This window comes from Peromyscus californicus, unplaced genomic scaffold (genome assembly GCF_007827085.1).
Source record: "Peromyscus californicus insignis strain IS unplaced genomic scaffold, ASM782708v3 Scaffold_19__1_contigs__length_69161282, whole genome shotgun sequence".
NCBI classification, from domain to species: Eukaryota; Metazoa; Chordata; class Mammalia; order Rodentia; family Cricetidae; genus Peromyscus; species Peromyscus californicus.
The window spans coordinates 5,975,347-6,000,798 of NW_026294491.1; the positions used below are offsets into that span (position 1 = coordinate 5,975,347).

At 47.0% G+C, this 25,452-nt stretch overlaps 1 protein-coding gene across 6 annotated transcripts in view; it reads left to right on the forward strand.

Moving 5' to 3' along the window:
- Positions 1 to 439: 439 nt before the first annotated feature.
- The window catches only part of CUNH6orf89 (chromosome unknown C6orf89 homolog), a 34,319-nt gene continuing 9,306 nt past the window's right edge, over positions 440 to 25,452 (forward strand). The window contains exons 1-5 of one of the 6 annotated variants that reach the window (XM_052744463.1): positions 440 to 604; positions 9,429 to 9,639; positions 12,469 to 12,614; positions 16,185 to 16,392; positions 16,814 to 17,027. In XM_052744463.1, the coding sequence (XP_052600423.1) occupies positions 16,204 to 16,392; positions 16,814 to 17,027 (403 nt within the window). In that variant the 5' untranslated portion in view covers positions 440 to 604; positions 9,429 to 9,639; positions 12,469 to 12,614; positions 16,185 to 16,203. The remainder of the gene's footprint in view (positions 605 to 9,428; positions 9,640 to 12,468; positions 12,615 to 16,184; positions 16,393 to 16,813; positions 17,028 to 25,452) is intronic. The other 5 variants (XM_052744464.1, XM_052744465.1, XM_052744467.1 and 2 more) reach the window with 5 other exon arrangements.

The following is a 25,452-nucleotide window of genomic DNA, read 5'->3' on the forward strand; positions in this document are numbered from 1 at the left end:
TTTGAAAAAAAAGTTCTAACGTGACAGACAATTCGGACCGAGGAATCTGGCGTCCAATGGTGACTGCCACTCCCTATCGGTGAGAGACATCTCCAGTAGTTAACCAGCTTCATAAACTTGCTTGGCTGCTCCAAGGTTAAGTGTTGTGAGACTGTTTATGTTACGATAGAATTGTTGAAGCAGTTTCGTAAGAGTGCAGCGCTTAGTAATGCCTGCCACAGAATCAGCGGGGTAATAGATACAAACCAGTAAAAGTGATTTAGGTCTACGAGGCTGGGCCAAAAAAAAAAAAAATAATAATAATAATTCCAGTTCTGAGAAGGAGCAGTAGTGCGAGGTGGACGCCAGGGGGCGCAAGAGCACACGCTTTCCAGATACCGCGAGAGTTCCCCCCCCGCCCCCCGCGCGCCGCGACCTCGCGGGATCTGTTTTGGAGCGCGGGGCGCGAAGCCGAGGTTTCCCTTTGTGTTCGCGGCCCGGCTCGCGGCCGTGAGGACCGCTTCCGGGTCGCGCTGCCGGAAGCAGGAAGTTGTTGGCCCATCCTCCTCGCCCGGCGACTGGTGTCCCCGAGGCGGGAGGAGCCCGAGAGGGCGCGGGCCCGCATGTGAGTGACTGGGGCCCGAGGCCGGGAGGGGGGAGGCCGGCTGCCCTCCGCGGCCTCCGCAGCCTCGCGCCGCCCCTCCTCGCCGCCGCCGCCGCCGCCCCCTTCCCCCTCCGCTCCCGCCCCGCTGCGGGAGCCTCCCGCGTTCTGCCCACTGACGACATCCCCCGGCCGCTCCCTCGGGGTAGACGCCCCCCCCCCCGAGGAGGAGACCCTGCTGGAACTCGGTCCGCAGGCGGCGCGGCCGTGTCCGAAAGCCCTGACCCCGCCGGCCACCCTCGGCACGGCTCCCTGAGCATCACCAGAGTCCATCCCCGGCCCCTGCTCCGACATCCTCCCCTAGTTGTTAAGCAGGAGGAGTTGCTGGTGTTGATGATGTTTTAAACGTGGCCTTAGTGTGATAAACCCGGCGTCTCAGATTTCAGAAAGGAGCGTGTCTTGGTGTACTGACCTCAGTAAAAGAGCTCTTTGCAAGCGCCTGTCAGTGCCAGAAAATCCCCTGCCTGGTGTTCCATCGCATGCTAAGACTTAACTTTGCAGGCCACATGTCGTGAGTATGCTGTGTTAGAAACACGAAGGGACACGTTTGTCCTTTTTTCGCAGTGTCAAAACGTATCGAAGAACAGACTCACAAGCTGGGTTCCGTTGGCTGCAGTTTGGCCAAGAACCGGGAGATTTCCCTTGACCGCTGGCCGTTGCCAAAAATAGGTTATTTTATTCCAGGCTTCCTTGGGGGACTATTAACTCTCACGTGACACTACACATCCACAGTGGTTCTCTCTCTCTGTGGGTTATTGAATGACTACGCAGGGGGTAAAGGGGCCGTTGGTGAGGCATAAGAGAATGTCACAGATGTGAAGAGAAAGATGAGTGCTCAGATAAGACGCGAGGGTCTCAGAGCTGGGGGAGGCCCTGGCCATGGAGGTGAGCTTTGGCAAAGAAGGACAGAGAGGTGGCCACATCTACGTGGGGGCGGGAGGCATAGTTAGGGATAGTTAGGAGTTCTCTGTCAGTTCTTAGGGAACACACTCAGTCAAATAACCAGTCAGAGGGGCTGTTGCCATTACAGTGTTACAGCCATCCTCTTCATGGGGTCCAAGTTACGGTGCTGGATCTTTGCCTCAGTCTAGTGTATCTGATAAGTTCTTGGGGATGATTTTTCTGGTATGAATTCAGTACACTTAGCGCTCATAGGGTGCCAGTTTATTTTGATAGGTTGGTTGGTTGGCTTTTGTTTTGTTTTTCCTGGATGGGTGGTCTAGAACTCACTGTGTAGACCAGGCCTGCCTCTGCCTCGCAAGCGCAGGGATGAAAGGCCCGTGCAGCCGCATCTGGCTACTGTGATAAGTTTATAGGTGAAAAAGGTTATGTTTTTTACTTTTAGAAGTAAGTGACTTATCAGTCTGTGCCTTGTGAGAGGTGTTGACAGGTAGGGGTGCCATATACGCAGGGAGTGCAGTCTTCCTGCCTCTGCGTTTTCACTGAACATGGAGTCACTTAGGGCACTACACGCTGTGGCACGCAGCATGTAGTAACATAGAGCAGGGCACACAGCTTGACCGCAACAGCACACTCTAAGATCTGAAAGCCTGCACAGCCTTGGCATTGAGTGTTCCATTAGTTACCATGCACTTGGCAGTCCGGACTACTGCATACTTAGTATTCCAGTCCTTCTCACTGCTCGTTTGGTAGTTCCCAGGTAGAACTTTTTATAGACATGTCTCTCTCATTTGGTTAACTTGAAGATATTTTAATTTCTCTCTTAAGAACATGCAAGGAATTGGGGTAAAGTGCTGGACTAGTATACATAAGACTATGTTCAGTCCTCAGTACTGAAAGGAAACAAAACGGATTAAATACTTAAGTCAGGTTTGGTAATGAATGCCTTTAATCCTAGGGCTTGGGAGATAGAGGCAGGAAAATCAGAAGTTCAAGGCCAGCCTAGACTACATGAAACCATATCTTAAAAAACAAAAAACCCCACCCTAAGACCCCATCTATACAGATATAGAGTCCAAACGTGTGTGTGTGTGTGTGTGTGTGTGTGTGTGTGTGTGTGTGTGTGTAAAGTTCACCTATGGTGCCTTGCACTCTTGCTGAGTAGTCACAGACTCTGACTTGTGTACCAGAAAGAACCTAACCCGGGTCCTCTGAAACAGCAGTAATCACCCATCATCACTGAGCCATCTCGGCAGCCCACATTTTCTCCATTTATCCGTTGGTCTGCATTGAAACTGCCTTTTCTGCCTTGAGACATGTTCTGTGACACAGTTTGAGTCCCTGTCCTCCCCATCTACTCTGTAACACACCAGGTACTGGCTTCCAAGCCTGCTGCTCACTGGCCCTCACCAGGCCGGTGCATTTCAGAAGAAGTGGGTGAGCACACCAGGAGGTAGGATTGGGAACAGGCCTCAGTGGGTCCTTTTTGTGAACTTGTTCCTCTGTTGGGTTCCGTAACTGAAGTGAACTTCTGTATTTAGGCTTAGTTTTTGTGTTGTTAGTTTCTCCATTAAAAAAAATCTTTTTTAAAGTTATTGTTATTATGTGCATTGGTGTTTGACTTTCATGTATATCTGTATGAGTATGTTGGAACCTCTGAAACTGTAGTTACAGACAGTTGTGAGCTGCCATGTCGGTCCTGGGAGTTGAACCCAGATCCTCTGGAAGGGCTGCCAGTGCTCTTAACCGCTGAGTTATCTCCCCAGCCCCAAGTTATTATTTTTTAATTCCTATGTGTGTGTGATTGTGAGTGTGTGTATGTACACCACATGTGTGCAGGAGGCCAGAAGAGGGTGCCAGGTTCTCTGGAATGTGTGTGTGTGTGTTAGTCATAGGCAGTTGTGAGTTGTCCTGTGGGTGCTGAGAACCAAACCCAGGTCCTCTGAAATATCAGTAAGTGTGCTTGATCACTGAACCATCTCTGCAATCTGCGTTTCTCTCCCCTTACCTGACCTGAAGAGCTCACAGTGTAGGAGGGAGGGAGATGAGGAGGCAGCACAGAGTGATAAAGTTGTATGAGGTTCAAATGATGAACTCCAGGTTGAGAGCTTAGCATGTGAATTTTTTAGACAAAGCACTGGAAGATAGGCTTTTTAGGGAGAGGAAATGATGTCTACAAAGGCAGAGAGCTGTGAAACAGGAGAAGATGAGAAAGGGTTACTGGAGAATGAGACGGACCAAGTAGGTGGTGACCAGATCAAAAAGGGCTGTGGTAAGTAGTTAGACTTCATCTTATAACAATTATCATTAAGTATTGAGTTTACTTAGATATTGGAACAAATATTGCACATATACCATTGTATAGTCCTCAGTTGGAGTAGCTATAATTAGCCCCCCCCCTTTATTTTTGAGATAGGGTCTCATGTAACCCAGGCTAACCTCAGATTTGCTTTGTAGCTGACTCTAATTCCTAAGTGCTAGAATTATAGATGTGCACCCCACATCTGGCTCATTATCCCTGTTTTGTAAGTGAAAAATTGTGAGATTTAAGGAGCTTGTCCATAAGTGGAAGAAGCTAGATGGATCCAGCCTTTCCCAGCTCCTGTGTCCTTAGCAACCATGCTGTGCCTCAGAAGAGCAGCAGGCGTCTTGAAGGGTGCCTAACCCTGACCCACTTGGCTCCAGAAAATAAGCTGTGAACAAGAAAAAGGTCAGACTGAGAAGAGGCCTGGGAATTCAGACAGACTATCTCGGGATGGCCCACAGTAGAAATGTTCTTTTTGTTGTTAATTACTCACTTTCTTTTAGATTAAAATCTCCATTTTATAATCCTTTGTAGATGAAGCTGATCTCAGACTTGCAGAGATCTTCCTGCCTCAGCGGGACCTGAGTGTCGGGATTAAAGTCCCATGACCTGAGCTTGATCTCTGGGACCTATCTGTGGGAGGCCCGACCTGACCCCATGTCTTCCGTGTGTGTGCATGTACACAAAATCAAGTAAACATTTAAGAAGGGAAAGTGATGGGGGAGAGGGCTGACAGGGAAGTCAAGTTCAGGATGGACAGACACCTTCCACAGTGCCCAGTTTGGGCACATATGTGGGTGGCTCTTGGGCTCCATAGAGAGTTGTGGACTGAAAAGGATTTGGGGATCCTTAATAGGCGTGGTTGACGCAGTGGAGGGAATGAGAAGGTCAGGGACAACTGGTGAGTGTTAACTTCCGGTGTGAGGACACGACAGGTAGGCCGAGGTTGAGAGGACTTGGGGGAAACGGGTAGGAATGGCAGGTGCTTAGCAGAGGTCAGATAAAGCAGTCACTGAAAACACCCTTTGGACTTGGCTCCAGGAAAACCACTGGTGACTGACTAGTGAGAAGAGCCAAATTGGCCAAGTGAGCGTGCAGGAATATGATTCAGCAGGTTAACGGAGGAGGAATGGAGGCCTGAGGAAGAGGCAGTAAGTGGGGCCGTCTGCCCTCTGGAGGGAGGGGACAGATGTTTAAGGAGTAGAAACAGGAAAAAACAAGGCTTGGAGTAGACAGAAGTAAGTTTAAAGATGTGCAGATTTCTGCTGCAGGTCAGAAGATAGTGAAACTAGGAGTGTTCTGTACTGAATAGATGAGAGCCAGCAGTGAGGTTCAGTAGTTAGCGCTTGGATTTGTGAAAAGTGTACAGGGTGTGTGTGTGTGTGTGTGTGTGTGTGTGTGTGTGTGTGTGTGTGTGTGAGAGAGAGAGAGAGAGAGAGAGAGAGAGAGACAGAGAGAGAGACATTTGACTACATACCCAATAGTAGGTAACGTTAGGAAATTAGTTTTAGTGGAAATGATAATGGAGCATGCTAACTGTTACATAGGAAATTCTTATTATGGGATGGTGAATATCTAGAGGTAATTGAATGGTGTGTCACAGTTAATTTCTGATGATTCTGATCAGAACAAACAGAGGGTGTGGACAGTGTTGACAACAGACGGTCTAAGTGAGCGCCGAGTAGATGTTCATTGTTCTTTTTGTTTCTAGAAGTTTGAAATCCTTCACAATAAGAAGTTTGGGGGAAAATAAAGAATTAAGGGTGCATCCATGGGGTGGGCTGTTTTCTCTCAAGTTAGGAAGAGTGCAGAAGCACTTAAAAAAACTCAGGTCTTGCCAGGCGGATGCATAGAAAGAGGGTCATTAGATCACATGATAGAATATAAAAAAAAAGTCGTTTCCTTGTTTGTAATTTTTTTGTAGTGTTAAACTATTCCCTCCAACACACACACTTCGTTTTTTGTTTCTGGGTTGTTTGGGTTTTTTTTTTTTTTTTTTTTTTGGTTTTTTGTTTTTTGTTTATTTGAGGCAAGGTCTCTCTGTGTAGCCCTGGCTGTCCTGGAACTCTCTATGTAAACTCGGCTATCCTTGAACTCAGAGATCCCCCTGCCTCTGCTGGGTTTATAGGCATGCACCACCATGCCTGGAGTCTAGTCAACAAACAGAAAGCTGTGTATACTTAAGGTACGCAGCCTGGTGGGGCTGGAGAGAAGTAGACACTGAAACTGCCACACAGCCTTGCCTGCCCCTCGTCTCAGCAAGTTTCCTCTTGCCCCATTATTTGCAAGATCTATCTTAGCATTAAAAAAACACTTTATTTTCCAAGATTTATCTAGTGTACTAGTGAGTGCGGATGCACACATGTCGGGGAGCACGTGTGGGGGTCAGAGGGTGGCTTTTTGGGAGTCGGTTTCCTTCTTCTCTGGAGGCAGCCACTGTGCTAAGCAGGCTAGCCCTGCCTCCATCTGCCCACAGGAGTGCTGGGATGACAGTGCTCATAGGGTGCCTACCACTGTATCTGGCACCTTTTCTTCCTATGGGTTTCAGAGCTTGAGCTTGGCTCTTGAGGTTTGCATAGCAAACGTTCTTGCCTTCAGAGCCATCTCCCCAGCCCCGTTATTTTGTTTTGTTTCTGACTTGAGGATTAAACCCAGGGCCTTCTGTGTGCTAGGCAAATGCTCAATCACTGCTATGTTCAAAAGCCCCTTTAGGGCTGTGGTGGCTCATGCCTTTAACCCCAGCACTGGGGAGGCAGAGCCAGGCAGATCTCTGTGAGTTCGAGGCCAGCCTGGTCTACAGAGTGAGATCCAGGACAGGCTCCAAAACTACACAGAGAGACCCTGTCTCAAAAAAGCCCCTTTAAGCATATTTTTAGTGTAGACTATAGTATTAACTCTAGGCACTCTGCTATATGGTTAGATCTCTATAAATTATTTTCTTTTACAACTGAAACCTTATTATATTTATTTATTTTGTGTGTGTAATGTGTGTACACCTGCCATGGAGCATGTGTAGAGGTGAGAGGACAACCTTCGGAGTTGGCGCTCTCTTTCCACCATGTTTGGTTGTCAGGCTTGGCAGCAAGCCGCTTTACCACCTGAGCCATCTTGGTAGCCTCCTAGAACTGTCTCATCTTTGGCTCATTTTTCTTGGGTTTCCCTAGCCCCTACAACTGCCATTTCATGGCTGGTTCTGTGTATATCTAGTGTCCATTAGTCCTGTAGTGGTACCATATAATTAGTGTTCTGTGTGACTTCACTCACCATTTCCTTTGCGAAGACTAGTTTCCCATTGTATTTATAGCCACCTTTTCTTTAACTAGTGTAAACTAGTCCACTAACCTGTGAGTGGACTTGGGGTTGCTTCTGTCTGGGTTATTGTAAAGAGTGCTGCAGTGAGCTTGGGGGAGCAGATGTCTTCTCAGAAACTACGCCTCACTTTCTTTGAATATATGTCCACATGTAGGATTGCTCAATGCTAACAATCTGTGTTATTTCCAACACTTCATGGTATTTTCTGTTTTCCTGCTTACCAACAGTGAAAATTTACAGTGTTAGAAATTTTAAGTACTTACAGTTTTAAATTACTGTTTTGAACCACATAAATCATTTTAATGTTTTATCAGTTCTTTCCCCTTAAATATGTTCAGTTTTTCTTGGTAATTTTTGTTTGTTTTGTTTGTGTTTTTATTTGTTTGTTTATTTACTTTGAGACAGGGTCTCTCTGTGTAGTCCTGGCAGTCCTGGAACTCAACTATGTAGACCAGGCTGGCCTTGAACTCACAGAGATTCACCTGCCTCTGTCTCCCAAGTGCTGGGATTAAAATCATACACCACTACACCTGGCTCTTGGTAGTTTTTAATTGGAATCTGATGGATGCATTATTCTCTTTAGTAGAATGTCTTCAGTCACGAGAACCTTGGAATGACCCTGAATGGAATGTATTCATGAAGAGTGTACAGCACACCCCACAGCTAACTAGGGAACCAAACAGGAGAAGGAATTTCTCTGCAGATTGTTCTCATTGTTGGCAGCTGGGATATATGCTTCCTAGCTAAAACGTCGTTGGATCAGTATTGTGTCTTAGAGTTGCTGGTCAGCCAAAGCTGTTCATGTCAGTGTTCAGGACATGTCATGTCACTGGACTGGCTAGTGCCAAGTGACAGTTACATTCATTTTGCTCTCTTAGCCTCTTTTCTGCTTTCCACAAACTTGTTTGACTTTTATATAAAATGTACTTACTGTATATATGTATATAATATATGTACAATATACAATATAACATATATACAATGTGCAATATACAATACAATATATATTGTATACACACATACCTTATGCATGTAGTGCCTGAAGAGGTCAGAAGAGGGTATAGATTCCCTGGAATTGGAGTTATAGCTGGTTGTGAGCCATGATGTGGATGCTGGGAACCAAACCCAGGTTCTCTCAAGAGCAGCAAGTGTTCTTAATTGCTAAGCCATCTCTCCAGCCCCTGTTTGTTTTTTGAATCAGGATCTTACATAGTCCAAGATGGTCTTGAACTCATATAGCTGAGAATGGCCTGGAACTGATAATGCCACCACGTTCAGTTCTTTCACAAACTTTCTGCTGACAGGTTCAGTCCCAGCAGTTCCATGAGCCATGCTCCCATGCTGTTTCCACAGAGACTGAGGCCTGGGTGGAGTTGTGGGGAACATCTCATAAGAGCTGCCCTACTTCTGTTCCCGAAGTCTCCCTCCACTGTGAACCAGCACCCTGGCTCACCCCTGGCAGGCCTCTCTTGAAAGCCAGGCTCAGCTCTTTTTGCTTTGAGCAGGACCATTCTTCATTGTGGAGGACTGTCTGGGCTCCTTACCCACGAGATGCCAATAGGACTCTTCCAATTTTGAGAACAAAGATGGGGAAGAAACCCTTCAGACATCACCAGATGCCCCCCAAGAGCAGAATCACTCTTGGGTGAGAACTGCTCTCCTGAAGTAGCTGCCTTTGTTACTTCCATTCATTTTCCAGTGCTGGGGATTGAACCAAGGCTCTCTGCTGAGTTAGACTCCTGGCCCCAGAGTGTGCCTTTAATCAGCAGGGAAGAGGCTTGAAAGCATTTTGTTGAGTCCCACTCCCAGAGTTGTAAGGAACTCAATACCATAGTCTCCCGTATCCGGCTTTAGTGCCGGCAATCAGCAGTGCGTACGTTTTCAGTGTGCCCTTCTGAGTAGCAGGTGGACCTCTCCCACTGACCTGCCTGGGCAGTCATTAGTTGTCCAGTGTTCCTGTGCCTATCTGTGCCTGCCACCTACTTGTTAGGAACGTAGCAGTGTCTTAACCCCCAATGCCTGTGTCCTTCACCTCACGTGATTTGTGTAGGCATTTATTAGCCTATCACAACATCGTAAGAAGGGTAAGTACAAGACATTTAAAGAGTGAGACTAAATTCATCTGACTTTTTATTAGAGTGTGTTATTGTTCTATTTCTTCATTAGTTATTTTTGTTATTTCACTGTGCTTCATTTATAAATTAAACTTACTCGTAAGTGTGCTTGAGGAAAGCCTGGTGTGTCTAACGGTTGAGTACAATGTGGTTTCAGGCTTGCACTGGGGGTCTGGAAACATCTCCCCCATCGCTAACGGAGGATGACTGTATGTCAAGGGTGGGACAGAAGCCTTGGTTTCCTGACTCCCCGGTGACCCTGCTGTGCCCTTGCAGAGTTAAACCACTGTTAAAGAGTCAAGCTCATTCTTCCAAACTTCCCTCCGAGACACAGCTCCTCCCTGCCAGGCTGGACCCTCTTTCTGGAGGTAAATGGACTGTCTTGTCATCAAGCCTCAGCTGGTTTCACTCATTCTTCTCGTGCTCAGTGCTTAGCTGTGACTCTGTGTTTCATGTGTTTAAATGGGCACGCTTGTTGTTGTCCTCTAATAACATTATATCCAACTACTGATATTCCCTCAGTATGGTAATTTTTAAAGTCTCCAGTTTAAACAGGAAATTGCTGTTTCTGGAATGACTAGTCACAAAAGGATCATACGGTATTATCATTTTGTTACCTTTTGAATGTGTGCTGGGGATTGAGCCCCGCGCCCTGTAGCTAGAGTTTTCCTGCCTTGCCCACAGTCAGGACAAATTTCTGCCACCCGCCAGTCCCACAGCCGCTCAGACCCAACCAAGTAAACACAGAGACTTATATTGGTTGCAAACTGTATGGCCGTGGCAGGCTTCTTGCTAGCTGTTCTTACAGCTTAAATTAATCCATTTCCATAAATCTATACCTTGCCACGTGGCTTGTGGTTTACCGGTACTTTACATCTTCCTTGTCCTGATGGCGGCTGGCAGTGTCTCTCCCCACCCAGCTTCCTGTTCTCTCAATTCTCCTCTCTGTTAGTCCCGCCTATACTTCCTGCCTGGCCACTGACCAATCAGTGATTTATTCATTGACCAATCAGCAACACATTTGACATACAGACCATCCCACAGCAGCGCCCTGTTCTTGCCACCACTGTTCTGACCCCCCGACCCTCACCGTGTGTTTCCTGCAGCAGTCACTGGAGTGCCGTGGCTCACCATAGCTGTCTTCCCTACACAGCTCTCATTCTTTTCGTGCCCAGTGATGCTCCCTAAGAAGAGCAGTAGAGAGCTGGAGAGATGGCTCAGGTTAAGAGCAGTGGCTTCTCTTCTAGAGGTCCTGAGTTCAATTCCCAGCACCCAACGGTGCTTCACAGCCATCTGTAATGGGATCTGGTGCCCTCTTCTGGTGGTGTAGGCATACATGCAGGCAGAACACTGTATACATAATAAAATAAATTTAAAGAAAGAGTAGCAGTAGGATTTTTATGATTACACAATCATTACAGAGATAACCTACCTTATTGTTCTTTGGAAATGTGCCTGTTTTGTTTGGGGGAGGAAGAGGATTTTATGTATTCCAGGTTGGCCTTGAACTTCTGATCCTCCTGCCTGTACCTGCCAAGTGCTATTTCTTTTGTTTGTTTGTTTGTTTTGTTTTTCAAGACAGGGTTTCTCTATGTAGCTTTGCTCCTTTCCTGGAACTTACCCTGTAGCCCAGGCTGGCCTCAAACTCACAGAGATCCGCCTGGCTCTGCCTCCCGAGTGCTGGGATTAAAGGCGTGCGCCACCGCCACCCCGCTCCAAGTGCTATTTCTTACAGTACTGGACCCCAGGGCTTTCTGCCGACTGAGCTATATCCTCAGCCCCCCAACCCCTCCCACTTGTGCTAGAATCACAAGGCTTGTGCCACCGATACCTGGCTTGGAAACACTACATCTGCATTTGTTTGGTTTGTCCTTGGAGTGGCTCTTGACGCTTTCTGGCCCCTCCTGATTGCTCATCTAGAGTAGTTTTATGGAAGGAGTGAGGTCCAGGTGAAGCTCAGGTGCAGCTGACTGGCTTCAGATGCATCTTCTCCTTACCCAGAACTTAAAGCATTGAACTGGGTAACTTGTGATGATTGTTCTAGTCTGCACATGCTAACTAGTAGTTTACAGCAGGGAACACATGCAGTAAGAGAATCTATTGGAGGGCTGGGCATGGTGAATGCCTTTAAAATACCTTTATTTTTAAAATTTCATTTTTTAGTGTGTGGGTGTTTTGTCTGCATGTGTGTCTGTGCCCTGTATGCTTGCAGTGTCCTCAGAGGCCAGACAGCGCATCAGATCCCCTGGTACTGGAGCTTCTGATAGTGGTGAGCCACTGTGGTGCTGTGAATCAAACCCAGCTCCTCTGGAGGAGAAGCCAGTGCTTTTAACCACCAAGCTGTCACTGCAGCCCTGATACATGCCTTTGATCCCAGGCGGAGACAGGGTTCCAGGCCTTCCAGGGCTGTTTCAGGCAGCCTGGACTTTGTGTGAACTCCTGGTCCCCCTGCTTCCACCTTAAGAGATGTGTGTCACCATGTCCACATTTACTCAGTGCTAAGGATTGAAGCTAGGGCCTCATGGATGTTAGCCAAGCACTCTGCCAACTGAGCCACATCCCCAGACCCATAGACTTGTAAAAGAATACTTCTTATAACTTGTTTTGGTGATCTTCAGCCAGTTTATCATTCTCTTTGTCACCAAGTATATGCAAATCTTTATTATATGCACCAGACATTGACCTCTGGTAATATGTACGTGTGTGTCCTGCCCTCATAGACCTCAGAGGCCAGTGTCTGGGCAGTAGGAAATAGAACACAGTGTAGAATAATAAATGCCACAATAGGGGTAAATTCAAATCCGTAAACATGCACTAGCCCTTTATTAAGATATAATTTGGGGGCTGGAGAGATGGCTCAGAGGTTAAGAGCACTGGCTGATCTTCCAGAGGTCCCGAGTTCAATTCCCAGCAACCACATGGTGGCTCACAACCATCTATAATGCGATCTGGTGCCCTCTTCTGGCATGCTGGCATACATGCAAGCAGAACACTGTATACATAATAAATAAATAAACCTTAAAAAAAAAAGATATAATTTATATGTCACAAAGTTCACCCACTTGAAAAGCACAGTTTCTGCTCACAATTTGTATAACCGTCATTGCTGTTTAAGATGAGGACACTTTGTCACTCTGCAGAGAGAGGGCCCCTAACTACTGCCAGTTACTCTCTGTTCTCTCCACTCTTCTCTCTAGGCAAGCATTAGTCTACTCCTTGTCTTGTAGACTCGCCTGCTCTTGGGTGGTCTTCGTGATTGTCTTCCACGCATCACAGTGTTTTCAAGGCTGGCCACATAACTTGTATTAGGACGCCATCACTTTTGATTGGCCTGTGATATTCCGTAAGTGAATGCATCACATTTTGTTCCTGCATTCATTACTTCATTGGATTACTTCTGGTTTAGGACTGTTACGAATAATGCCGATGCTAACATTTGTCTTTCAGTATTTGTGTGGACATATGTTTTGAGTTCTCTTGGGTACATACCTGTGGGTAGACATGTTAATTCATGGTCTAACTTGTAAAAACTGACAGCTGTTTTTCCACAGTACCTGCACTATTTTATATGCCCATTAGTAGTTTACTGATTTTTTTTTCAGCTCTTATTTCACACACTTCATTCCCAAAATGATTCTAACTTCAAAACTTAAATGGTACATGTGTGTTCCGTTAAAAGCAAACAAACAATAAAACAGGGTTTCTCTAGATAGCCCAAACTGGTCTGGGATTTGATGTGTAGCCAATCCCAGATTGACCATAAATCTTAATCTTCCTGCCTCAGCATTCTATGTACTAAGATTAAAAGCAATCAAAAGTCTGAGACAGGAAAATCAGTGGTAGAGTGCTTGCCTAGCATACCTGAGACCCTGGGTTCAGTCTCCAGCATCGCATAACACATATACATATATACACACACACTGTATATATATATGTCTTCAACCTGTGGTAAGGGACTGAAGGGGTATCCATTATAAGAGAATGAAGTTGGATCCTTATTTATATCACACAAAAATAAATTTAAGGTGGTTCAGAAAACGAAATGTATATAAGCTAAAATTATAACGCTCTTAGAGCCTGGCGGAGGTGGCGCACGCCTTTAATCCCAGCACTCGGAGGCAGAGGCAGGTGGATCTCTGTGAGTTTGAGGCCAGCCTGGTCTACAGAGCTAGTTCAAGAATACCCAAGAATACAAAGAAACCCTGTCTCAAAAACAGGAACAAAATAATAATAAAATTAAATAAATAATAAAACTGTTAGAAGAAAACATAAAGAGAAACCTTTGTGTGGTTGCAGAAATGACTCAGTGGTTAAGAGCACTAACTTCTCTTCCAGAGGACCTGGGTTCCATTCCCAGAACCCACATAGTGGCTCACAGCTATCTGTAACTTCCATACCAGGGGATCTGATGCCTCCTCTGGCCTCCGAGTGCACCATACACACAGGGGTATGCAGCTCTACACCGATATACATAAAATAACCTTTAAAAATTAAAAATTAAAAACCCTCTGTGAGGGGCTGGAGAGATGGCTCAGAGGTTGGGAGCGCTGGCTGCTCATCCAGAGGACCTGAGTTCAATTCCCAGCACTCACATGGCAGCTCACAACTGTCTGTAACTCAAATTCCAGGGGATCTGACACTTCCACACCAATGCACATAAGATAAACTTGAAATAAATTATTTAAAAAACAACAAAAACCCTCTGTGAGACTGCACTAGGCACTGGTGTCTTCGGTATGCTGCAGAAGCACAAGTGGCAGAGGGAGAAGTTGAACTTGTGCAGTTTGAAAGCTGTGGTGCAAAGATGCCATCCAGAGAATGGAGTTGGAGTGGGGGAGGACTCTCACAGAGGGTCCACATTCAGTTCCTAGCACCCAGCCTGTGCAGTGCTAAACTTCCCTCTACAGTAACCACACACATGTGCACATACCTGCACTCATGCACATATATGTAACTTAAAAAAAGAGAAAAGGTCCAAAAAGGAAGTCATAGAACCTGGTATGGTGGTGCACAGCAAAGGATTAGAAGTTCAAGGAAGGCCTTTGCTACACATCAAGTTTAAGGCCAGGCTGGGCGACATGAGATCTCTTTTTTTTGTTGTTGTTGTTGTTGTTTTTCAGAGCTGAGGACCAAGCCCAGGGCCTTGTGCTTGCTAGGCAAGTGCTCTACCACTGAGCTAAATCCCCCCCCCAGACCTCTTTCTTAATAAATAAATAAACAATTTTGGGGGGTTTTTTTGAGACAGGGTTTCTCAGTGTAGTTTTGGTGCCTATCCTGGATCTTGCTCTGTAGACCAGGCTGGCCTTGAACTCACAGAGATCTGCCTGTCTCTGCCTCCCGAGTGCTGGGATTAAAGGTGTGCGCCACCACTGCCCAGGACTTTTTTTTTTTCAAGAGGAAGAATGAAGGAAAATGAAATGGAGCTGAGCCTTTGGTTCAACCCTAGTACCGCCAACAGGAAGAGGGCAAGCTTGGATGTTTGAAGGGATTATTTGCAATGTCTGATAAGGGCCTGCTGTCCAGGACAGAGCACACTGAGAATTCCTGTAGACCAATAATGAGATGGCCCAATAGAAATGTACAAAGGACAGCCCTTCCTGCAGAAGGGGGATCTAAATGGCCTATAAGCACCCGAGAAGAAGCTCAGCATCACTAACCTTGAGAGGAATACAGATCAGAATCACAGTGAGCCACCACTGCCCATCCCGTGGGGTGGCTGCGTTCTGAAGTCAGATGTGGTGAGGAGTAGAGCTTCATAAGCTCACTGTGGACTCTGCCTGCTGGTGTGGCATGAACATAGCAGCCCGCAAGAGGGGCAGGTTGGGCAGCCTTGTAACAACTCTGCAGTGATTCTGATGTGCAGGCTATGTTCAGAGCAGCGGACCAGGTGTTTAGACAGAAAGGAGACCAAACAGAAGATGCCCACGGCAGGCAGGATGCACATTGCGGAAAAGGAGCTGCGCTCACTTGTGCCCTGAGTGGTGACATGTCAGGCCACTGCTTCTCCATGGAGCTGCTTGACTTGATCTACCCTACAGGTGCAGCATCTTGTTACTGAAGAATCCACATGCTCCATGTCAAGAGCTTTGCAAGGTTAGAAGCACTTTGAGACTGAAGCAGGCAAATAAGAGGACCCTCTGCTTTTAAGGGAAGAAAAATCCTAAGCACTGTTACTCCTATATGAGAAAATATTAAACGTATTTAATTAAAAAAATTTTTTTTTGAGTCTGGATCTAACTATGTAGCCCTGGCTGGCCTGGAACTCTATAGATCAGGCTGGCTTGGAACTCACACAGATCCACTTTTTGCTACCTCCTGAGTGCTGGGATTAAAGGTATGCATTACCACGCACAGCCTAGTTAAATGACATTTTACGAGTCATGCATAAACTGGATGCAGTGGCCTGAGACTGTAATCTCAGCATTGGAGAGACTGAGTCAAGAAAATCACTCAAGCCCAAGAAATCTTAACACCCTGAGCAGCATAGCAAGATATATGGTCTCAAAACAGAAAACAAAATAATAATTAATAATTTAAAAGTGTTGTACATACAACAGTTTGACATTGTCTTTACATGCTCGTTGTGTTTGGTAGAAGTATTGGTCTGATGTGGTTTGGGAGTAAAAACACAAAATTTGTTGTCTCAGAGGGTCCAGAAACATTGTTGAAAGGAAGTAGCCTTGAACAGGAAGGACTTTAAAGAAACTGTCATTTGCTGGGCGGTGGTGGCGCCCACCTTTAATCACAGCACTCAGGAAGCAGAGGCAAGCAAATCTCTGTGAGTTCGAGACCAGCCTGGTCTACAGAGTTGAGTTCTAGGACAGCCAGGGCTACACAGAGAAACCCTGTCTCAAAAAAAAGAAAGAAGGAAAAAAAAAAAAAAGAAAAGAAACTCATTTTACTTTGTTCTCAGGGATTTCCTTTTGGAAGACATGGATCTTGCTGCTAATGAGATCAGCATCTATGACAAGCTTTCAGAGACTGTTGATTTGGTGAGACAGACAGGCCATCAGTGTGGAATGTCAGAAAAAGCGATCGAAAAATTTATCAGACAGCTACTGGAGAAGAATGAACCTCAAAGGGGACCACCCCAGTACCCTCTCCTCTTAGCCCTGTATAAGGTAAGGTGTTGCTTGGAGACCCTCGCTCAGGTGCTTCAGCTCCCTCCAGTTACTATGACTGCTTCCCATACTGAACGGGGTTTTTCTAGCATAAGCAGCATTGTTCTTGCTGTCTGTCACTAGGAAATGTGATTGTGTGGTCGACCGGCATTAAGTGAAATCCGTGTGTGTGTGTGTGTGTGTGTGTGTGTGTGTGTAGTGGCACAACTCCTGGTTGTGGGATGGAAGCTCGGGGAGCCTTACAGGGCTCATAGAGCTCAAGTTTTAAATGCCTTTGGAGGTGCAAGCAAATGGCTCCTTTATGAGAGTGGGCTAGTTCTAGGTACCCTGGAAATAGCACCAGAGGCCTGTTTTTCTCTTCAGCGTTGTGGAACTTTCTTGTTGGGGCAATTCTTGATGTCACTCTTGTCTTTCCTTCTAGGTTCTCCTAACTCTGGGATTAATCTTGTTCACTGCCTACTTTGTAATTCAACCTTTTAGCTCGTTAGCACCTGAGCCGGTGCTTTCGGGAGCTCACACCTGGCGCTCACTCATCCATCACATTCGCCTGATGTCCTTGCCCATTACCAAGAAGTATATGCCAGAGAATAAGGCCGTTCCCCTGCAAGGTGGAGAGGAAGACAAACCCTTCCCAGGTAGAAGGCTGCTTCCTGCTCAGGAGATGGGTGTTCTCTTTGTTTGTTTTGTTTGAGATGGTCTCATACTGCTGACCCTGTCCTAGAACTTGATTTGTGTCTCAGGCTGGCCTCAGCCCCAACAATGCTGGGATTATGGGCGAGCCACTGTGCCCAGCCTGAGATCCACTTTTCTTGATGATGTTTGATGGAAAGGGATTTATTGGAATCTTCCCAATATTGGCTTCCTTCATTCAGCTCTTGCTAAGCCTGGGGGATGAGTTGTGTTTTCCATATTTTGCAGACAGGAAAACTGAGGCTCAGGAAAGTTAAACTTGCCAGAGAAACATGTCTGGTGGAGCCAAATTCAAATCCTCTACCATTAGGACATGATGTTAGGATGGACGGTCACAGAAGGGTCGACCGCTCTCTCTTGCGGGCCTCCTCCCCTGGGATCTCCGCCTTTGGTAGGCACCTCTCACCAGGTCCTCACTGCTGTCACCCTCCTGGGCCGGTGTTTGTCACTCCCACCCTGCTTACATTAATGCAGTGTGTCAGGAGACACTTTAGCAATGATGCAGCAGAGGAACTCCAGTCTTGTAGACTGCAGAGGAGCCTCCTTTGAAAAAAGTATAGTATGGGATCACTTCAGACCCACATTTTGAGAAAGAACAGAAGGATATTTCTCAGGGAAGTTTGGGGGAGTGAGTCCTGTCTTCTCTTTCTCCTCCTCCATGCTGGAGATTAAGCCCAGGGCTTGAACAGTCTAGGCTAGAACTTTCCACTGAGCTAGACTCCCAACCCCCCTTAAAATTTTGAAAAAAATATTACTTATTAGTATTGTGTACATCATGTATGTATGTGTGTGTGTGAGCACAGGCACATGTGTACCGTAGCACTCACAATTGTGGAGGACAGGGGACAACTCTGAGGAGTCGGTTCTCTCCTTTTGACTAAGGATTGAACTTGGGGTCGGTCAGGCTTGCCTGGTAAGCACTTGTACCCTGATCCACCTGGCCAACCTGCCCAAGCCCTGTTTGTTTGTTTGTTTGTGGGGGTTGAGACAGGGTTTCTCTGTGTAACCGCCCGGCTGTCCTAGAACTCACAGAAAATTCACCTGTCTCTGCCTCTAAAGTGCTGGGATTAAAGGGGTGTGCCACCCCCCCAGCTTTTTGTTTGTTTGTTTGTTTGTTGTGGTATTAATCTCATTTGTCCACATTTTTTTTAGAACTTTCTTCAGAAACCTTTAGAATCCAGGATAGGTTTTAGAAAATGTTTTGGGGAAAAAAACTTTACTGGTTTAAGCTGATTTTATGAAATCATAATGTCATTCCTTAAAGCCTGACTTTTTTCGTCATAAAAATCGCCTCTTAGATTGGTTGCTTTTGAATGCTATCTGTGTACATTTGAAGAAGTTATGAAAAGATTTCCCAAATTATCTGGGAAATCAGAGGAAGGGAACCTTGTATGATAAGAATTTCTTGTTTGTGGGAGTTTATTTTTAAACTGACTGGAAACACCATGTTTATTTATCGCCATACAGTTGAATACCGATTTCCAGTACCACAGTGAACAATTCTGTCTGAATATTTATGCACAACTTACACAACTGACATTTTCTCTCACAGATTTCTGACATACAAGAATTTGGCTGTTTCTGGAAACATTCACATTAAAGATACTCGTGGCTGCCTTCACAAGATGCAGCCAGCATCATTCCATCATAAGTGAGGAGGGGCTCGTGAGACCACCCACCCTGAGGAACTATGGCACTTAATGGTTGCTGGTGGGGGAAGTATTTTCTTCAGTGGGGTAGCCACTGGTGTCCGTGCTCCACTAAATGACACCTCCACGTATGCTCATCAAACAACCCGAATTAAAGTCAGTGAACAGCTTTCAGTCAAAACACACATTTACACTGTGAAGGCCTGCGCTGGCCTCACGCGGGGAAGCTGGATCTCCAGCTAGCGACAAGTAGAACTTTCTGCCTTCTGCACCTCCTGAGGAAGGATGTGGATCATCGAGGGTTAGGGACCAAGCGGTGCTTTTGCTGAGCTGCTCCAACCTGCCTTCCTTTCTTACTTGCAAACACACTCACCGTGGTGGGAGCTCTGCCAGGCTCCTGCTGGGTGCTGGGCATTGGATGTGCACTCCGTGTTCATTTCTGTCTCACAGACTCACACAGTGTCTGTGCCCGCCTCAGAACGAGGAGTGGGCTGTGCTGGGGACTGGCTAGCTTGCCTGAGGCTGGAGAGAAAGGGTTGCTTCTGAGAGCTCATGAGGACAGGGGCTCTGTAGAGTGCAGCTCTCCTCAAGTAAAGCTGGTGGCAGAATGGCGCCATGTCCATTCCCACTGTGAAAATGACTCTGGGCACGCTGCCTCCGATGTAGAGCGCTTGAAAAGGCCACCTTCATCGACAGGCTTCAGTCCAGCTCCGGCTCCATGCTCCGGCTGCGGGCAGGGGCTCTATGCAACAGGAACTTGCCAGAGTCCGATTAAATGTTGAGCACACACCCATGAGAACAAGGGGTCTGGGGCTCCGCAGGTCTTCTGAGCACATGCCTAGAATAAGTCTGGCATGGGGAGCCATGAGAGTGCATCACGGGCTGTTCTTGTCAACACTCTTCTGAGGTTTCTGTCACTCCGCTCCTCTTTTGATGGTCTTCCCCAGGTGAAGATCCTGAAAAGTCAGGCACCCTTCTCCATGTATGCCCTGCGCTGTTGGCAGTGAGCACTGAGCCCGGAGACAGGCCCACAGGCTCTGCCCGCAGAGCCAGAGCTCTGTGCCCGCGTTTCCTCACTGCCTTTTTACCCAGGAAGGGCTTTAGTCCTGCTTTCTGCCAGGCTAGTAATATGTGTAAAAGGCCTTCCCTACTGAGAGCTCTAGGCTGTGCCATGGCTGTCCGCATGGAGCCAGCCTGAGTCAGTTTTTTTTGTCAACAAGGCCTTCTGAGAGCAGGCCAGCCCAGCCACTCCTCTGCAGGGTGCCGTCTGTGAGAAAAGGTGGGAGGGAAGGGCTTCTGTACACACACTTCAAGGCTGTGTTTGGTCTGAGACACTGATTTTGACATTTCAAACAGTGGGATAATCCAGACCCTGGGGAGAGCTCGGAATACAGCTCATGAGATTTATTGAACACATTTCAGGTAAAAAATCCGAGTAGGAGAAGTCATGATGAAGCCATCCTGAGGGTGGGCACATGCCATCTTTATTTTGAGGTTGGGTACTCTGTAGAAAGTAGGTTAGCTGAGGTCTGACTGTACCTGAGAGGTGGCTCCAAGGTGTCCCTTCTCAGTCACACTTGGTTTTGTTTCTTGAGATAACTAGTTGTTAGAGGAGGGTATCTGGAGTAAAGAGTCTGGAGTTAGGGAAAGATGGGCAGTTGCTAAGTGCCTGCCTTTCCAAGGTGGCCCTTCCCTTGTTGCTGCAGACCAAGTGGGTGGGAACCAGAGGCTGGGAAGAGACAGAGCAGCGTTTTAGGAGCTGAAGGAAGGTTCTGAGCCAGGGTGGCTTGGTGCCCTGGCTGCTGCTGCTGGCATTTTCCCACTGTTTCCTGTCACTGTTACAGAGGACACGTCAGACAAAGCCTTTGTGGAGAGGTAGAGGGCCAGCTGGAGGCTGACCACATCTCCATGCTGTTGGGATGCTGTGGGGTGAGAAGCCTGCACCTCCATGCCCTGTCACCACCATAATCACCACCAATCCATGGCTGACCATTCCTCCTCAGTGATCGCAGGGCTCTGTAGGAAGCAAATGTAACTCTCCCTCATGATGTGGGCAAGCTGTGTTACCTGGTCCTTCCCCTTATCACTCCCCTCGCTTTGCTGGCCACCAGTCTGGCATCTGCCCCTGCTCCTGTCAGGGGCCACTTGGGCCTGCCTTAGCAGAGACTCAGGCTCAGTTGATAACCTTAAGTGTCCCTGATCTCCAGGGACATCTTCCCTGGGAGATACCTAAGATTGTGGGGTTTTTTTTTTTTTTAAGTTTTTTTTTTTTTGTTGTTGTTGTTTTAAAGATTTATTTATTCATTATATATACAGTGTTCTGTCTGCATATATGCCTGAATGCCAGAAGAGGGCACCAGATCTCATTACAGATGGTTGTGAGCCACCATGTGGTTGCTGGGAATTGAACTCAGGACCTCTGGAAGAGCAGCCAGGGCTCTTAACCTCTTGAGCCATCTCTCCAGCTCCCCAAGATTGTGTTTTCAAGGAAAGTACACTGGGCTGGCAAACCGGCTCAGAGGGTGAAGATGCTCGCCTTGCCTCACCTCGCCGTGCTGTCAACCTGAGTTTGATCCCAGAACCTCCATGAAGGTAGAAGGAGAGAACTCACTCCGTCAAGTCGCCCTCCTGCCTCTGCATGCACTCTGTGGCAGGCATGTCCTCACATGTGTCATGTACACACACATGAACAATAATACAAAATGAATTCAGAATATTTTTATACATGATCTGAGCCAAAAGGCTGAGAAGCAATTAAAACATTTTTTTTTCTTTTTTTGAGACAGGGACTCTCTATGTATCTTTGGTTGACCTGAAATTCCTTGTGTAGACTAGGCTAGCCTTGAACTCAAGTCTACCAGCCTGTGCCTCCCAAGTGCTGGGATTAAAGGTGTACACCACCACCACCTGGCTCCCTTCATGATACTCTTTTTTAGCTTAGTTTTTTGTTTGTTTGGTTGGTTGGTTGGTTTTTGAGACAGGGTTTCTTTGTGTAGTTTTGGTGTCTGTCCTAGAACTCACTCTGTAGACCAGGCTGGCCTCGAACTCACAGAGATGTGCCTGCCTCTGCTTCCCTAGTGCTGGGTTAAAGGCATGGGTCACCACTGCCCAGCATGATATTCTTACCTTAGCCTCCCAAGTGCTAGGATTACTACAGGCATGTGCTACCACACTTGGCCTAAAAACCACTTTTTTAACACAAATATATGCATATATTCGATCCTTTTTGGGTCATGTGTACATAAAAAACTTTATGTATACAGTACTGTTACCTAGACACACTACTAATTTCTTTTTTGATTGTTTGATTGTTTGTTTGTTTTTGTTTTGTTTTGTTTTGTTTTACACTGTTAATTTCGAATGCTGCCAAAACAAAGTGTGGCAGCTTGGGTGGCTCAAAACCACAGAGCTTGGGATTGAGGACTCTGAGATGAAGTATCAGGAGGACTGTGCTCCGTCCACAGCCCTGACTTGGGATCGAGGACTCTGAGATGAAGTATTGGGAGGACTGCCCCGTCCACAGCCCTGTAGGCCTTCCAGCTGCTGCCGGGAGCAGCTTTGCCTTTCTTTGCTTGTGCTCCGCTCATTGGCTTCCTCCATCGTCACATGTTGTCTTTCCTCTGGTTTTCTGTGCCCTCCTCCTATACTATATCAGTGTGACCCCATCGAAATTATCTCTGCAAAGATACAGTTTCCAAGTCCAGAAGGACAGGAATGGGGGTGCTGTTCAACCCCTTCAATACTTTTGAAGGGTTTTATGTTTTGTACCATTCCTATAATTTAGCTAGTTTCCACATTTTGTTTTGCCACTACAATGTGGGGTGTTCGTATGCACGTATCTTTATATCATGTACTATTATTCCTGTACTGTATAATCTTGGAGCCAGACATAACTATAATCCCAGCACTTGGGAGGCGGAAGCAGAAGTATCACAGTTAAAGGCCATGGCCAGTCTGGGCTACATGGTAAGATATTCTTTTTTTTTAAGTATCGGTCATTTACTTACTTGTGTGCGTGTGGGTGCCACAGTGCACAGGTGAAGATCAGTGAACAGCTCTCCGGAGCCAGTTCTCTCCTACCGTGGCGTTCAGGAATGAGCTCACATTGTATTAAGCTTGTGCCAAAACCACTTTTAACCCCAAGCCATCTCACCAGCCTAGTAAGACATTGTCTTTAAAAAACAAGGGTGGTGGTGGTAGAAAGATGTCCCAGTGGTTAAGAGCACTCATTGCTCTTCCAGAGGACCCAGGGTCAGTTCCCCAGCACCCACATGGCAGCTCACACCTGTCTGTAATTCCAGTTCCAGAGGACCTGGCACCTATGGAAAAAACACCAATTCACATTAAAAAAATAAAGACCAGGCATGGTGGTGGCGCATGTCTCTGTGAGATTAAGGCCAACCTGGTCTGTACAGCAAGTTCCAGGCCAGCCAGAGCTCCATAGTACAACCCTGTCTCTAAAAGTGGGAGAGATTTTAATCTTTAATCTCAATACTCCGGAGGCAGAGTCAGGTGGATCTCTGAGTTCGAGACCAGCCTGATCCGCATAATAAGCTTCAGGACAGCCAAGGCTACATAGAAGGATCTTATCTCAAAACAAAGGAGAATAAAACAAAAAACAAGTGCTATAGAGATGGTTCATTGGTTAAGAGCACTTGCTGCTCTTTCAGAGGATCCAGGTTCAATTCCCAGCACCTACATAGGGCGGCTCACAACCTCTGTAACTTTAGTTCCAGGGGATCTGACACCCTTTTCTGGCCCCTTCAGACACCAGTTATGCACATAGTATACAAACATACAGACAGACAACACACCCATACAAATGAAACAATGTAATAATATAATAAAAATCATTCTTTAGTCTTTAAATTTTATCATTTATATCTTTAAGTAATCTGGCATTCACTTCGGTGTATTTGAAAGACTAGAGATCACAGTACTTTCTTGCAAATAGAGATCCCTGGTCTTTAAATGTTTATTGAATCGCCCTTCCTCATGGCAGAAGAATATGCCTCTACACAGATTAAGTAATAGACGGATCCACACCTGCACAGGTGTACATTCTCTTTGTGCCTTAGCTTTTTGCCTGAATGTGTGTTTTCCCTGCTTGCAGGAAACACATGGCTCTGTTACATTCTCAGCTGTGAACTTTTAACAGCGAGCCCTCTCCAGCCCATGCACACGCAGCTCTAAGAACCAGTTCTCTCCAGCCCATGCACATGCAGCTCTAAGAACCAGTTCTCTCCAGCCCATGCACATGCAGCTCTAAGAACCAGTTCTCTCCAGCCCATGCACACGCAGCTCTAAGAACCAGTTCTCTCCAGCCCATGCACACGCAGCTCTAAGAACCAGTTCTCTCCAGCCCATGCACACGCAGCTCTAAGAACCAGTTCTCTCCAGCCCATGCACATGCAGCTCTAAGAACCAGTTCTCTCCAGCCCATGCACATGCAGCTCTAAGAACCAGTTCTCTCCAGCCCATGCACATGCAGCTCTAAGAACCAGTTCTCTCCAGCCCATGCACACGCAGCTCTAAGAACCAGTTCTCTGCAGACGGTGGCGTTACTGCAGAACAAGTCTGAGACAGATCTGCATGCAGATCCCACACTGGCCTCCCCAGGCTCGGGACACCAGGAAATGCCGTGTCGTTCACCCGTGTCTTCCCCGTGCTCTTGCAGTCCACACTTCTTTCTTTCCAGACTGCCAAGCCTCTGGCTTCTCAGTGTGCTTGCTTATCATGTGCCGGCCTCTCTCAGGATAGCCTAGTCACAGCCTAGAACAATCTTCCTAAAACCTCAGGAAGCCAGTGCTCAGAAGACTCTGACGGTTCCTGTGGGAGGAGAGCTGGGCGGCTTGCAGCCCTTGAAGCCCTCATCCGCATTTGCCGCAGCTCTGTCCCCTTCCGTTCTGTCCTTGCTCACTGTCTCCAGTGCTCTTCCCTGTCCTCGGGTGCCCTGGGAAAGGAGGCCTCACACTGAGGGCTCCACAGGCCGCACGCAGGACGCCTGAGACAGGCCCGGACTCCATGCACGAGCCTCTTTCCCAACAGTGTAGCTTCTCCTTATTTATGCTTCCGTGTGTGTCCATTGCCTCGAGGGAGTTCTTGTATTTTGACAAGAAATCATCATATTTGGTCTTTAATAAGAAACATTTTGCTGGGTGGTGGTGTACGCCTTTAGTCCCAGCACTTGGAGGCAGAGACGGGTGGATCTCTGTGAGTTCGAAGCCAACCTGGTCTACAGACAGAGTTCCAGGACAGTGAAACCCTGTCTCGGGGAAAAAAGGAAGAGAGAGAGAGAGAGAGAGAGAGAGAGAGAGAGAGAGAGAGAGAGAGAGAGAGAGAGAGAGAGAGAGAGAGATTATCCCAAAAGGGGAGAAAATTGTCCAACTTGGCAGCCCCCTATGGCCATGTAAACAGGTGGCCCTGGAGGGCCCTGAAGGGGAGAGGCCCCTCACAGGAAAGGTGCATCATCAACCTGAGAGCCCTGGAAGTGGAGGTCTCTCCCAGGGAAAGCCAGGTGCTCTGTGTGGTGGGTGATGCAGGGGACAGGGAGTGCCCAGTGCAGTCCCTCCTGGTGAGGACCCTGCACCCACTTCTGCCTTCCGAAAGAACTCTGTGTGCTGCCTGTCTGTCTCGGAGGACTTCTGTGGGGAGTGATTTTGTTTTTTGTTTTGTTGTGTTGTTTTTAGATAGGTTTTCTCTGTAGCTCAAGCTCTCCTGG